At 38.3% G+C, this 15,362-nt stretch overlaps 1 protein-coding gene across 25 annotated transcripts in view; it reads right to left on the reverse strand.

Moving 5' to 3' along the window:
• Positions 1–1,886: 1,886 nt before the first annotated feature.
• The window catches only part of GPHN (gephyrin), a 293,302-nt gene continuing 279,826 nt past the window's right edge, over positions 1,887–15,362 (reverse strand). For all 25 annotated transcript variants that reach the window (XM_042790904.1, XM_042790910.1, XM_042790897.1 and 22 more), the window contains 6 exons: positions 12,408–12,495; positions 10,257–10,330; positions 7,502–7,566; positions 6,131–6,234; positions 4,851–4,947; positions 1,887–2,894 (listed from right to left, as the gene is read on the reverse strand). In XM_042790904.1, coding sequence (XP_042646838.1) covers positions 2,761–2,894; positions 4,851–4,947; positions 6,131–6,234; positions 7,502–7,566; positions 10,257–10,330; positions 12,408–12,495 — 562 coding nt within the window. In that variant the 3' untranslated portion in view covers positions 1,887–2,760. The remainder of the gene's footprint in view (positions 2,895–4,850; positions 4,948–6,130; positions 6,235–7,501; positions 7,567–10,256; positions 10,331–12,407; positions 12,496–15,362) is intronic.

Genomic DNA, 15,362 nt, shown 5'->3' on the forward strand with positions numbered 1-15,362 from the left:
ATTCCCATGTATAGGTGCTGAAGAAAATGCTGTAAGAAGAAAACTACAAATACTGGAATACTAACCTTATCTTCTGTCATTGCTGGCATTACTTCTTGTTGATAAGTAAGTTACTATTTTGGTTGTGCTAAAACCTTATCTAGAGAAGTAAAAATAGTGAAAATATTCCTTAAAATGTTTCCATTTGCAAGTCTCAGTCCTTGAACCAAAGCAACCACATACTTGAAGATCCGTTTGTTCTTGATTTCTTTTCTGAATCTTCCAATCTTCCATGAAACTGTGAGTAGGGAGTGTTGAAAATAAAAAAGTGATTTGAATTCATCTATTTATACCACATTTATATCAATTGATATTACAACCACCAAGGCAAATTCTTCAGAATTTAGGCTTGATAATTGAGACACAGTGGTAATAATGATTTATTACACTACTCCCAGAGTTACCTCTCCAACATGCTTTTATGGCCTTCAGTGTTAATGAAGGATGAGCATCTCAGAAAGTGTGAAGCTTGTTTTCTTGCATAAAACTTTGAACACTGGGCAGAGGGGTTTACAAAAGATAGTAGAGTGGCTAAGGCAGTTTATTTTATCAGTGATTTGGAAAAAAATGATCTTGATTAACCTCTAAATGCTTTATTCGTTACAATGGTAGTTAATTGTTATGATGTTGACATGTGGTTTAAATAGCGCCATGCATTATACACAGCATTGTGCCAACTCTTCTCTGCCATATTTGAGTAATGGTTTTAATGTAAACCAGACCCAAGATATTTCTGGCTACGTTTCCTCACATCTTTTATCTTTGTCTAGCATCTCCAATTGCATGAACAATCTTCCCTCACATTGTTCTTACTAGTGTCCTTTATAAATTTCCAATTTTCATTATATGTGCTGCCTGTAATAACTCCTAACTCTATAATAATCCTTTGGATTTTAATAGGCAGTGTTCTACATTATTTCTCAGAGATGAGTTAAGTCTCCTCTCTCTTCATTTTTCTGTGGTTTACAATTTTGGTACAGTAAATGCAGGCATTCATGAATTTAATTTTGCACCATCCTGCTGCTACTTAGAGAGATCACAAACATGGACATGTAGTCCAGAACAAATATGATCAGTAAGTTGTGTTACTATTTTTCTGAAAAATCAGCTGCTGGGTGCCTGTGAACATGGTGGATGCTCACCTGCCTTCAAACTTTGCAATGGCCCGTGCAGGGAGCATTCAGGCTGTTGCACAGCAAAGTTTGGTTTTAAAACTGGTCTCAGGGAAGCCCTCTGCCCTCTATCAGAGAACTACAGCTCTGGTCCACTGAGGCAGGCAGGATTTAAACCCTGTTTTCTGTGTCATCCCTGACTAAGTCTTCAAAAAATACTATAGACAAATGTTCTGGCTTCATGAATGGAGTTGATGGCATAGCAGTTAACCCATGAACTCCAAGAAGCAAAGTGTTGTAGGGCACGGCTATGATCTTAATCCCAGATGAGATGTGAAATTGCCAAAATACATAATCTGGTGAAGGCTGAGTAGTTCCAGTAACAAAAAGAGAATTTCCTAAAGAAAAAAAAGGAGACTGCTCTATCAAATTCCACACAGTGCAGCACAAGGGCTGTTTGCAACTGCTATGCGATTTAGATGGGAAAAACCCCATATTCTCCAGATTTGACTAGTCTAGTTGTAAAATTCCCCAAACAGTGCTTCCATTTTGTCCCTTGACAGATGAGTGAAAGAACTCACTCTGTATATTCAGTTCATTTGCAATATTGTACAGGAGGGAAGGCCTTATACTCCATATATTATTTTCCCTTCCTTCCTGTCCTCTTCCCCCACCCTGAATACCGTGTTAAACCACTATTTTTTTGGTTCAAACAACAAGGCTAAACAGGTGAAATTTTAAATAATGATTGAGGATTTTTTTTATTCATTTAAGTTTCAATATCATTACAGAAAATGTTATGGTACAGAGTTGTTTAACATTAGTTTTATTTCTTTGCTCATTTAATTTCCACACGAATGCTGGTAACACTAATATCTGTACAAGATCAGTCTTTGATTTTTTTTTAGTTTTTAGTTCTGTACATTTTTAAATGTATTGGTTAAAAAGGCTGTCAGCACTTAAGGAAGCAATTTTTTTGTTTGTTGAAATAAAAGGTATCCAGTTACTGCCCAAGAGTACTGAGCTGGGTGGCTGCTGGGACAAGAGAGATCCCTGAATGCGCAGCGAGGTGAGGAAACCTCGGGGCTTCATTGGGTTCCCAGTGCAGCCACTCTGCTTTTGGCACTGTGCACATCAACACGAGATACAAGATAAAGAACAAGCAGAAGCTCTCTGTGAAGCGGTTATGAAGCATACTAATAAGGGAAATCCAAGTGTTGCCTACGCTAGTATAAATAAGCAGACAGCCTTGTTTTAAGAGCATAAGTAGTTGTATCTTAAAGATGAGAAAAAACACAAGTTCTGCAGGCACCTACTGCTGTCTACTAAAAGCTACCGCTATTAGAACTAGCATTGAACACACAAAGCAATTGCAAGGAAAGGAAAAAGTTGCTTTGATATAATCAGAATAAATTTCTTTGTTAAGATTTGTTTTAAAGTTTTTTTTTAAAAGGTATTTATTTAAATTCCATTTGAAATATAATTCAAGATGTTGACTATACTGATCAACTTTTATCCAAATCAGAAAAACTAGCTGTGCCGTTGCATATTACAGGATACAGTCAATGATATGTGGACATGCATCAAAGCTTCGCTCTTCCTGGTGACATCATAGCCTTCCAATGACCATGACATCCACCACCTCCCCCTTGTGAAGCTCCACATACTGCTCTGTCTTTGGAGGTAGCATCAACAGTCCATTGGCACTGCGCATACTCATCAGACGACTGCTCATCTGATTCCCTACAGGAGAGCGAGAGAAAAATTTCAGTTAAGTTTTCAGTTAGTTTCAAACGCTGCAACACACTATGCAGGAAACAAGAACTGTTCTTACAAAGATGGTCATGTTGCTAACTTATTCACAGAGCTGGCATCTCGCTGTTCCAAGGATGGAAACAGAGAACTCTGTAGAGAATTAGTCAGCCTGTCATTGCTCTGGCTCTCAAAACTCTCATTCCCTTTGCTGATTGCTTTCCTATCCATCCTTCCACATTTTCTGTACTTCATATCTTGTCATAGTAAGTTGCTTTTTTGTTGGAATTTCTAATCTTAGCAAAATTACTTTATTTCTCAATTTGTATACCTAATTCCGATTGTACAAGGACTGAAACCAGTCTAGAATGCTTTTAATATACTGTTATAGAATAAGTTTGTTTAACTGTATTCTTCTCTCTGAATAGTAGCTTTAGTAGCTTAGCACTAGTAGCTAAAGTAGTTGAAACCTTAGGCCGCAAGGGCTGAGGGAGAGTAAACTTTTTGATAAAACTAATGCTGCTAACACAGAACCAGCTGAATCCAGCAGATGTGAGCAGAATGAAGAAGATAAGGACCAGGAAACAATTCCAAGAGAATGAGGTAACTTCAGAAGAAGGCCAGCCTAGCAACAAAGAAAACCAGTAAGAAATCAAGAGATGAGACCACCGACCAGAATTAAGTGACTGGCCTTGCGGACTGGGTGCTGGGTGGTATGGGTATAACTGGAGGGCACTATCTGGGGTAGGGGTCACCCTCTAGAAGCACCCAGCTTGAGCTGTAACCTGAGAACTGATAAAAGAGGAATTGGAAACCTTCACTTGGACTTCACAGTTTTCAGCGGGATCCTAGGGTTGGACCCTGTTATGGTAGATGGCTGCGTAAATCCGTAACATATACCACCTCAAAAGAATGGGTTTCTTTGGGACACTGAACTTCACAACATCCTGAGAATAAACAGTATTGTCTTAGTAGTACTGACAAAAAATAAAAATGCAGTAAAAATTCATGCCCTTTAATTTCTTGGGTTTCAAACTTCTAGATTGACAGAGAAATTATTCCAGACAGTCTGCCTGCATAAGGAAAGAAGTGGTGTACAACGAAACAGAGTTAAACCAACTACAGCATTACAGATGTAAGTAATATCTTGACTTATACCTGGAAATATGTCAGAGACTGTGTAATCTTGTGAGTCAATGGTAAAAACTTTCTCCGAGTAAACAGTAAGATACATTTGAGCTCATGTTTTCCCTGTGGAGACTTGTATATAGTGCTTTGTACTGAACAATTTGGATGTAGCAAAAAGACAATTAGTTGCTTAAGGACCCGAATCTCTTGAGAAACTGGCAGAGTCAGTCTTCTGGCAGCATACAGCCAAAAAAGTATTTATAGTATTTACCTCTACTGCACTTGAGTATTCAGAAGTATCCCTAGGTGGCAAGCATGACTAATAAAAGTCTTAATCTGCTTTAAGAGAATACATACAGCCCCTGCTCTCTTTTCTATTTTTCCAGTTCAGCTAGAATCACACTTCTTTTATTTGTATTGTTCCTACCTATGCCCCAACTTGTGTTCATTTAGTACATGCACAAGAGCAAAAGTAAATAAATGTGCTGGTGAGTGCAAGTAAGCACGAATGGATTTTATAAAAAGGAAATGTGTACACATATACAAGCATATAGGTGTATTTGTGTGTGTCTGTGCGTGTATAAAGGCAGGTTATTCAGATAAAGGAAGTTTTAATGGTTAAGTTGGCAAGTCATATCATGATTGAATTTCGTCCCAATGTACATGCATGCATGCGCACAAGTATGTTAGCAAATCAGTCTGCATAAGGAAGGCTACATGAAAAAACATGTAGAGATGCTCAGTTGTTTTCAGACATATATGTAGGAGGGCAAGGACCCGTGTGAGTGTGTCTGCCAGTCTGTGTGACTGGGCACTAACCTGTACTCTGTGCCCAAGGTAGTGGTTCTTGGTGATGCCAAGTCAGAATGCACCGATGATATTCTGGGCGGGGGTCCAATTTTACATCACATGATAACTGTAGAAGAAGCAAAGAAAGGATGAAAATGATTGCACTAAGATAACAGAATAGTCTACTCAGTTGTTTTTGCTTAAAAACAGCCTTTTAAAAAACCTGTGTTTTGAGGTCTGATGGTGTCTACTGCAAGATCAAAAGGTGTAGAAGGTAAAGACTGCAGTATTTTTGAGAAATATAGCTGTGATATTATAATATCAAAGTGTGTGATGGAGTCTACATGCATTAAGTGGAATATTCCAAAGCTGCTCCTTTACTGGGTGTTTAAAGATAGTATTTCTCTGGAAAAAAGCTTTATTGTTCCTGGCCTCTGGATTACACTGCATAAGGATAAAAATTTTATTCTCATTCAAAATCCTGTTAGCTCTGACAAAAGAGAAATGGCCAGTCTTTGAAATGAAAAGACACACAGGGGATGGCTCACAATGGAATTTAATGGAACACTTTGTAAAATTCATGCAAAAGTGAGGGTCACTACAAATTGCTCTCCAATTTAGAATATTTTAGCTGTGAGACAGAGAAAAATCTGGATGCCTGAGGAGGTGTGAGAGATGTGATAAGCAGTAAGAGAAAAGTGCATATCCAAGAACACTATAAAAACTATAAAAGGTAATGTGTTCATTGGTACTTTATTTGAATCAAAAATAGAATCATACATTATAATAACATGCCTTGACTCTATATTAAACAGCGTTACAATAGCCATGATTTTTTATAAGAGTGAAATGAATAGTTTAAGGGAAATTATATTGCTTAAAGTGGGGGTCATGTGGGTTACTTATATAAATAACTCAAGAACAGAAATGCTTTAAAGTTTCTGTTTTCTATTGCTAGTACAGAACTATCCAACCGTTTAGGTATTCTCAGATGACTCTGCATTTTTTACCACAGGTTAAAACAAGTGATTTTTTTAAACAGGAAAGTGTCACTCCTGCTTGATTGACAAATGGCTGCCGCTGAATCTGTATATCTTGCTCCAATAGATGGCCATCTAACTCCTAGAAATTGTGGGACTGAATATTGCCATTCACAGATTGAGCATGTACCTCTGTTTTGTGTGAACTTCCTTCAACTTGCCATAACTAGTCTAAGGCTCAGATGCCCCAAACAAGATAGCCTTTCAGAGCCAAAAGAGCTGTGCTTCAACATCTTGAGAGAATTTTTAAATAGAGGACAAGCTTCTTACCCTGGCTTTGATGATGGTGGGCCGAGGATCCAGGATACCCTGCATTTTCCTCAGTGCAGGAACAACAAAGAGATTGCAGGTGACAACAGCTGACACAGGGTTGCCTGTAGGACAAAGGACAGTTGGTGGTTTACTCTTGATTTACTCTGTGAAATGATGAAAGTGATTTCATGGTCTTATAGCAGTTGCACTCTAAAGGACTCGAAGACATTTCACTCAAGAGCGGAGGGGCATGTGGCAAGTACACCTGTTGAAAGCTACACTGTCTAGATGATGGTGTGCTGAAATCCTGCTCTGACCAGAACTGCCCCATGTTCCTCAGGCCCTATCATTTGCTTCCGTTCTTCCGCTGCCTTTTATCTTATGCCTAGATTTGTCTGGGGCCAGAACAGGGTTTATTGTGCACAGGTATAGGTCCTAGCTGATAGGGCTCTTGATTCATGATTAAGGTTTCCAAGACCCATGGAAAAATAACTTTCCATCCCTAACAGAGTGGCAAAATGCTTTAGTAGAAATTATGAGGAGAATGCTACTGATTTATATGTTTGCTGTTGACTCACAAGAGATGTGTATGATCAACATCTGTCAAACACTACTTGTCTTACACATCTGGACTTCCCTAGATGACAGTTCTAAAATAAATACTACAATCCGACAGATGCTTCACTGATCTCTCCTCAAGAGGAGAATGTACTACAGCAACTAAAACAAGAGAGAGAAAAAGCACTAGAGACATATGAAAACCACCAGCTTATCAAGAGCAGGATTCCTTGTGTAGCTAGAAATCCATGCAAAGACATAGCAACACGAATAAAATAAATTCCTCCTGATTTAGGAGGGTAGAGATCTGTAGCCAGATCCTGATGGAAATGTTTACTGGGAAGGTGGCGATTTCCCAAGGCGACGCAGCACGCAGGAGGTGAAGTGATGCTGCCCTCTTTTGGTTCCACAGTACACTCATGACAAAAAAAACTATTCTGTGACATGCTCCTTGGCACTCCCTCACTTTTGTCTCCATTTTCAGTACTTCAGAGTGGATGCACTAATTTACATGCACAGAATATTTACTGGGAAGGTGGAGGGAGCTGTAGGAAAAAAACACCCCTGTATAGTACCACTTACAAAACCCAAGGAAATTGTTGGATGGAAGAAATCATAAGGCCTGTACACTGGCAAATTCTGAGGACAGGAACAAGAAAGAACTCCTTAGCATATCCCTAAGTCCATCTCTTCTGGAAATTTCTGGGAAAACCTTACAGGTACCTCCCTTAGGGTTGCCAACGCCAGACATAGGTGCTGTGAAATGTTACTATTCTGTTTCATGGCTGCCATCTATGCACAGCAACAGAAGTAATCTACAAAACATCTTACCTGGGAGCGCAAAGATTATTTTTCTTACGCCATCAATATCCAGAGTTGCAAAAGTTGTTGGCAGGCTATGGAAAAGGAAAGCTATTTAATATCTGCACTAGACTTTGACTGAACGTTATTATATTATTATTTAAAACATTTGGAAAAGAAAACAAAACAGGATCTTTCTCTCTCTAAGCAGTTCACTAGCACTTGCTGCTTATTCCATGCTGCGGGTATAATACTCTCTTTGTGATGACAGAACAATTAGTTTTTCTTGGTATTCAGCCATTAAGTTTTAAATAGATGTTTTTGCTTCTGGTGAGGAAACATCTAAAAGCAGATGAACTAGTAATCAAAAATCTAAATCCTGTCTTCATGCTAGAAGCCAATAAACAAAGAAGTAACATTGAAATTACATAGTTACAGAGCTGTATTTGTTTTACATATAAGGCTCTCCATATTTTTTCTAACATTAGTGATACTAATTTCCCTTACTCCTTTGTCTATGGCAGTAGTGACAACGGAGCAGTATTCCAGAGTGGCAAATGCTAGCTGGTCTGCAGATGAACAAACTCAGACACACAGGCAGAGCGGCAGTCAGGTAAGACCGAGGTCTATGAGTAAAGAACTCTGCCTTTCAGAGCTGCTCCTGAGTGATCTTTACTTACTTGTTACCAGGGCTATTACAGTTATACAAATAAGACAGTAATGTGATGGCTCAAGAATGTGGCTGGCAAAGAAAAGGGACTCATCCATTGAAAAAAGTCTTCTATATACCTACGGTAATGTAATCCTTTTAAACATTAGAAATGATACGTTACAGGAGCAATAATTAGGCTGAGTTCCTTGGCTTTCTCTTGAACTAACAACTATCACCTGGTCAGCAGATGACAGTTGTTGACCAGCAGCAACTTTGGAGATTTGCCACACTTCGATCATTACTATCTAGTTTTGTATCCGCTAGGACTAAGCAATATCCTATTTTACCAGGGGAAGTTGGTGTTTGCAGTTTCCAGTTTAAAATGTCTCTAACTTAATGGGAACTACATGCTACACCTCCAAGTCTTATAACCAGTACACAAACTGAGGTACAAAAAAAATCCAATTGCTAATTCATATTTACTGGAAACTCTGAATTCTCATATGAGATTTCAATACCATCATTGGTAAAGTCTTCCAGTACCTTCCTCTGGCAGTGCTGCTGACAAGATACAACCTTACATTAGCTCAGCAACTTTCAGATCAAGTGGAGGAATGGTAAATCCCAGGCATCACTCTGCAGCCATGTAGCACATCGAAACACAGGCACACAAAGCAAATTCTGGCTTTGCTCTTGGAATCTACTTAAGGGAATTTTTCCTAATATAGTAATCACAATTCATATCTAAGACCTTTTAAGACAGAATTAATAAAAACTAAGACACATTATTTGCGATTGCACTATAGCCAATGAAAATGAGAGTGCTTACATTCTCAGTAAGATTAGATGACCAAATGTTTCGGTAGCAGTAAAAATAATTTATGGCATAAAATTAAAATGGATGGTTGGAGAAAATAATGTTTCTTAAATCTTTTCTGGCTAGTTATTGAAAGTTTATTGCTACAAGTCTACTGAGGGATCACTGGAAGAAAGAGTTACATTCGCTTTCAGATAAGACAGAACCAGAAGTTAATAATCTGAATTCTGTAAATCAGATTATCCATTCTTGTCAGCAGCAGAGACTGGAGTGCAGATCCCACTTTTGGGTCTTCCCCCCACTGGCTGCAGCAGTATGACAGAAGCAGTGAGCAATTTCCATGCCTGGGCTACATCCAGCACAGGAATAAGCATGCTTTCAGCTCACTTGTTCCTTTTACGGGAGGGAGGTGGTGGTAGTAGCAGCACAAGCACCAAACCCACGTGCGGTTCTTTACTGGATTGTATGCAGAGACAGTAAAAGTATTTGTCTGTTTTCACAGCAAACACAACTTTCTGTTCTGCTCCCTGGCAACAACTATGGGAATCATTCCTCAAAGCTGCACATGGCCTTGTGTTACTGGGCCATGCCAACCTAGTTTGCAAACAAACTGCACTTAGTGAGGAAGAGCTGTAGACATCTTTCTGCTACTATACTGTGAGAGGGAACTATTTTCAGTACACATAGTTTTCATTTTCTCTACAAAGTACACTTCCAGACTCATTAATTTGCAGTGCTACAGCAAAGGAAAGCAATGCTGAAACAGTTTTCCGAGGCAGACTAAACACATAAAGGATTGTGTTTATTTTAAAATTACTATGCTTAATATGCCAGTTAGATAAAACTTTGTAAATTAGCTGTCATTCCACCTCTCTCAAGAAATTGCTTGTTTGCAGGAATATGACTTATGCAAATTTTGAAGTGAAATGAGATGCTCATTAAGCAAACCAGCAGTTAAATGTCCTTATATTCCCCAGTAATTTCATAACAATGTCAATATCTGAGCTTTGTGAACACAGTGAAGACTGTGGCCATGCTTATACCATGCTGGTTTCCTCCCAATCCCCAAACCTGATTTGCAACAGTTACCAGAGAAATATCTCTTACCGATAAAAAGGAATCTCGCCATTCCAGTTAGTATCACCCATAAAGGCAATGACTAATCTGAATAGGACTGATTTTGCTTCTTTTCCCATATATAGCTACCATGTGGTTTATAGTGTATTTGGAAAACTGAAATCTGCTGAAGCACTTATACAGGATATTTGGCCCAATATAGCCTCCATCTATGCTGCCTAAGTAGAAAGATTTCTTACCCTGGTTTCATAAAAACTCTGCCAAAGTGAATCTGTGCATGAAGGTCAATATCCAGCACCTGTTTAAGGTAGTCCTGTTTGAATTCAAAAAAGAAAATCAATTAAGTAACTCAAAGTGGCTTACATCATCTAAGCATTCAAAGCAATTAATTAATATCAAGTGAAGATGAAAGACTTTTCATATCCTGAAAGTGCTACAGTCCAGTGGGGAATTTCCAGTATTTGAAAGAAAGTACTTTCAAAAAGAAGAGGTGAAGAACAGACTCATTTTAGGTGCCAAACCTGTCTCCATGAGGACATAGTGATATATTTACTTAAAAGTCAGCTGCAGTATCAGAATCTTAGAGGACCCCACAAATACCTAATACTTAAACATTCTCTAGGTCAAAGATGGAAAAAGCCTTTATGGTTCAAAATTAAGACTTAAAATCATCAAGTTATGTAACTTTTGCCATGAAAGCTATTTAGCAGTAGAGTTAAGAGATCTCCTAGTATTTTTAAATCAATACTGTACTGTAGAAATCATAGTTTTCCAGGATACTGTCATTATTATAATTTCTTGGGGACACGGTCTAATTCACAGTGGTTGGGTTTAACAGTCCTTAGAAAGGAAAAACTGTGGGTGGCTTGTGTGTTAGTTGAAGTTAAATGACTTCGCATAAACACAATCGATCCAGTTATTAAAACAAATTGAATTACTTGTTTAGTCTTTACTGAAAATTGCTGTGCTCAAAGATGTAGTATCCTGTCTGTTGTGTTTAGTGAGATTAAAGACACAGGACATAACAGTCAACTGTGAAGAGACACTTTGGAAGCAGTAAATCTAAAGCTTCCTTGCAGTTTCTCCTTCTTCTTTTTTTTTTTTTTTTTTTAAATGATGTGTGTTCAAATACTTGGAAAGCAGTAACTTTTTTCAGCCAGGCTTGAATTCTCGATAATTGATTATATTAACCCTGATTTTACTTTCTATTTACTTTTTGGACATTCAGAGTTATTTCATCAAAACTGTTGAAAGTGCAGTATCAGAGGGCTAAGCATCAGGAGAGTATAGAGCCTATTGACTTTATGCTTTTGTCTCAAATTCAGACTGGGGAGAAATTAGCCAGAAGGCATAAATGTCTGTAAAACTATTCAGCAGTCCAGTCACTTCCTAGTGCTCCTGTGTCTGCACTATGTCGCCATGTTCCCAATTTAAAGACCAGCATTTGTTCTTGATTATTTTTCTAGGAATATTGAGGACAATAACGGGATTGAAAGTAATTGGCACTGGTTTAACTAGGTACCCATTTTCATGATGTATCCAACAATATGATTTCTACTCAGAAAATTGACAAAAACAGCACTCAGGTTTGCCATCTCCTAATGACTGTCTTTAGTATCAGTTATAAAAGGAGAGATGTTTCTTTTACCTGCCAAACTCACAGATTCAGCCTGGGATCAAAAAGTAATCTGAGTTTTCCTTCGCATAAGTCATGATTAATAAATGTCCTGGAGGTTCATCTACGCCCCACCAGCATCTGTGTATCCCTATTTTCTTTGATGGTTTTGGCACAGGGATTACCAACAGGAACTCAATCAACAATTCTGTTAATGATTCAAAAGGCAAATATATCAGCTCACTGTGTCTTGTATGTACTGCCTCTGTAGGACTATCAGGTGCAAAATGTGATAAAACTATTTCTGTAACAGATATAGCTTTGGCATATTCAGGAAACAGATCTGCTGAGTAAGAAAGAGCTATTTATATACTCAGGTTGCTTTTTGAAGTACTTTCAAAGTAGCTTTATCCTAGCTACATTTTACCTGCTCTAAAAATAAAAAGAAGTCTGTTGCCTTTGTGTGCTATTAACCAAGCACCTTCCTCATCATAACTACATACATCATTCCTTAAATAAAAACACATCTGCAAATCACTCACTCCAAGAATGGAAATCTTCCCTGCTGTACTATGTCTACTATAGTACAGTAATAAGACAAAAGGAAAGAGGATAGCATTGAAGACTATTTTTTTAATTAATTCATGTTTAAGTGTTCTAAAAAAGTAAGATCCCTCTTTAATAAACATTAATAAAAGGGTAGAAGTTCTGATGACAGACTCTGGCTTGAAATTCTTATATATACTGTAGCAAGTCATACTTAAATTTAGCATACCTTTTCCCCCATAGATACACCTCCTGATGTAATGATCACATCAGCACGGCTGATACCCTCATTCAGTGCATTCAGTAAATCATCTGGGCTACAGAAAAGAACAGGCAAGCAGATTAGTGGCACGGAACTATTACGAGTTATAGCATGTCTGTGTGCACACATACAGATGTATATATACACATGGATTTTAAGAAGTAGATACAGCTCTAGAATAATGTAAGATCTTTTCCGTAAGACTCCACACTGCTCTATTCAAGTCAAGAACTGCAGTCTCATTAAGTGAACACTACACTGTTTGGCACCTTTCTTTCCAAGAGCTTTACAACAGGAACAGTGGGATACTTTAGGTTGGGATTGAAGAACACTAATATGAGCGTCTAAAAGTATGTAATTTGCAGGGTATACAGCAATACACATTATGATTTAGATGAACTGATAGGGCTACATAGTGGGACCTGACACATGAAAATTACTGTCCACCAAGCAGGCTGCAGTACTACCTGTCTAGCTTATCTGATGTGTGCAAAAATGGGGGTAAGGCTCCACTTCAGGCTTCCACTAGTGAGAAGTGGGAGTAAATCCTTTGTTTATCTTTTCCATTAGAAGGCTCTGCAGCAAAGCCAAGCTGTACATCCACTTTGTCTTGAAAAAACACAATCCATTCTGTTCAAGTATCTGTCTACCTTCAAGAGAAACTGTGTATGGGGCGCTGTAATGTTCCTCCATACAGAGTGTAACTGCAAAGGTGAAGGATAGAAGCTGAATATCTATTGCTTTTGGTGTGTTAACTTTTTTTTTTTTTTTTAAGATCTAAACTGGAAACTTTGAAGTAGCCATTATCTATCTAACAGAAGTACTGATGATAATACAGAGCTTCAAGGCATGCAGTGGAATACAATCTACACAAGACCAAAGGAATCCAAAAGAATTTCCAATGTATTAAACGCATACATACTTTGCATTTAACATTTGTGAACTGACCAGAGGCTGGCGAATTGCCGACTGTATGTAATGTTCCTTCAACATTATGTTTTTACTTTAATGATCCTGAAAGTGTTTCATGGGAACATACTGTTCCTTCTTAGAATGCAATTGAATGAATGGGTAATAATGCTAGTGACTGTATAAAGGACTTCACCTGGAATATAGCACCTCAGTTAAATGCCACGCTTCAATTACAAAATGCCATTAGAGATTATCAAGGCTTTGCAGGCTCCAACTGGCATGTACACTGGACCTTTGGCTACGTTTCTCTAAAAGATAGAATCACTGCAGTTATTTTGGGGTTTACACTAGAAACAGGAAAACTAGAAATACTGTGCAAGTCCTGGCTGACCTTTCAGAGACTAACAGAAACTGAATGTTCCAAAAGGTCTCAGAAAGAAAAATCCTTTCCTCTGAGCATCCCTTCTTTGCCCATGGTTTAGTGAAATAGAAGCAGCACGTAGCGTTATGTGGTGCTGTGTGCACTACAATTCATGTGAGACAAGACAGATTGCGCTCCCTCACTGAGTAGGTACCTCAAGTGCACGCAACCCTGCACACTCCTCATCTCTTTACCAGAGAGCCCTCAAGTGTCCTCTGCCCGGGTTAGGCCTTGTAGGCAGAAAGACTCCAGATCCTTTCTCCACCCCGTCCAGTGACTGATGCAGCATCTTCTTTGGCATCACAGTGTGGTTATCCTACAAAGCTTTTCTCTTTGTGTTGGGTCACATCCGCTCTCGAGGGTCATACTGCTTTGTAAGAGGAAGGCAACAAACTACAGCAAAAAGAAAGGCAGATTGCTGATGCCATAGTGTAGGTTGTAATCAGATTTAATTATACACTACCATTTTTTTAAAGGAAACAGTGGCTGCAGATACTGTGGCATGCCTCCGTGACTTTTGTTTGGGGTACTGGGTATCCTGGATACTCTAAATGGCCTATAACGAATGGCTGAACTCTGTTTTCTTTGGGAGAAAATATAAAACATACGGACTCAAGCAAAACCATCTCCTTATTTGTTCTTTAGGAAACAGGCTTTTTCTCAGCTGCCCCTTCTGAAATCTCAGGATCATTTTATCCAAACACCAGGACAAGTCTTCACTAGTTGCTGAAGGCAAGAGGAAAGAAGCAAGTTTGTTGTTGGCTCCTGTCAGCGTCTTCTTCAGAACCAATTGTTTCATACTGATGATCTAAGTAGTAATCTGTATGTAATAAGATATCGCTCACGATTATTACAGAGCAAGACCACCTGTCTGGGAACATCCTAATTCTGGATTATGAAGCGTGCTTGCTTTTGGTTGTGGTTTGAGACTAATGGAAGGAACAGCAAAAAGCAAACAAGTCTATGTTTTTAAAGTTAAATAGAATGAAAGTGCTCCTACTTACATACTGAATATATATATGTGTGTGTGTCTATATATAAAATTACTTAATAAAGGAAAAAAACAAAAAACCAAGCCCGAAATAAGCCCAAACTCAAAACAGGTGAGGGCACAATTCACCTCTTTGTTTATGAGGGTAGTGTACCACCAGAATAGTTCATCATACAGTGTTTTTATTACTTGTCATGTAAGAAGTTGAAGATTACTGGACTTGCTGCATTTTTTTAGCATTTCCAGTAGAACGAGCTGTATAATATAGCCCTTTCTTCACCATCTGTATAATGCAAGACATTTAAAAATTCTACCACTAAAACTTTATTGAACAATAGCACTGCACATCATCTTTAGGTAGTTGCAAAATGCACTGAGTTCTTCCAAAATGAAACTTGTGATAGAAATGGTATTGTAAAAAACCAAATGATTATGCTAGTTTGGTTTTTATTCTGAAGAAAGGAGGTATTTACAGAACTCCCTCCTTTGCCTTTGCAGAAGGCTTCTCTCTTTTTGCTATATTGGGCACATTTCTTTTTGTCACTCAGGTCTATCTAACTTTCTATCCTACTTGAGGCTGGTAGTTCCATGACTCTGC

Source organism: Tyto alba, unplaced genomic scaffold (genome assembly GCF_018691265.1).
Source record: "Tyto alba isolate M040663 unplaced genomic scaffold, T.alba_DEE_v4.0 Super-Scaffold_18, whole genome shotgun sequence".
In the NCBI taxonomy this organism is placed as follows: domain Eukaryota; kingdom Metazoa; phylum Chordata; class Aves; order Strigiformes; family Tytonidae; genus Tyto; species Tyto alba.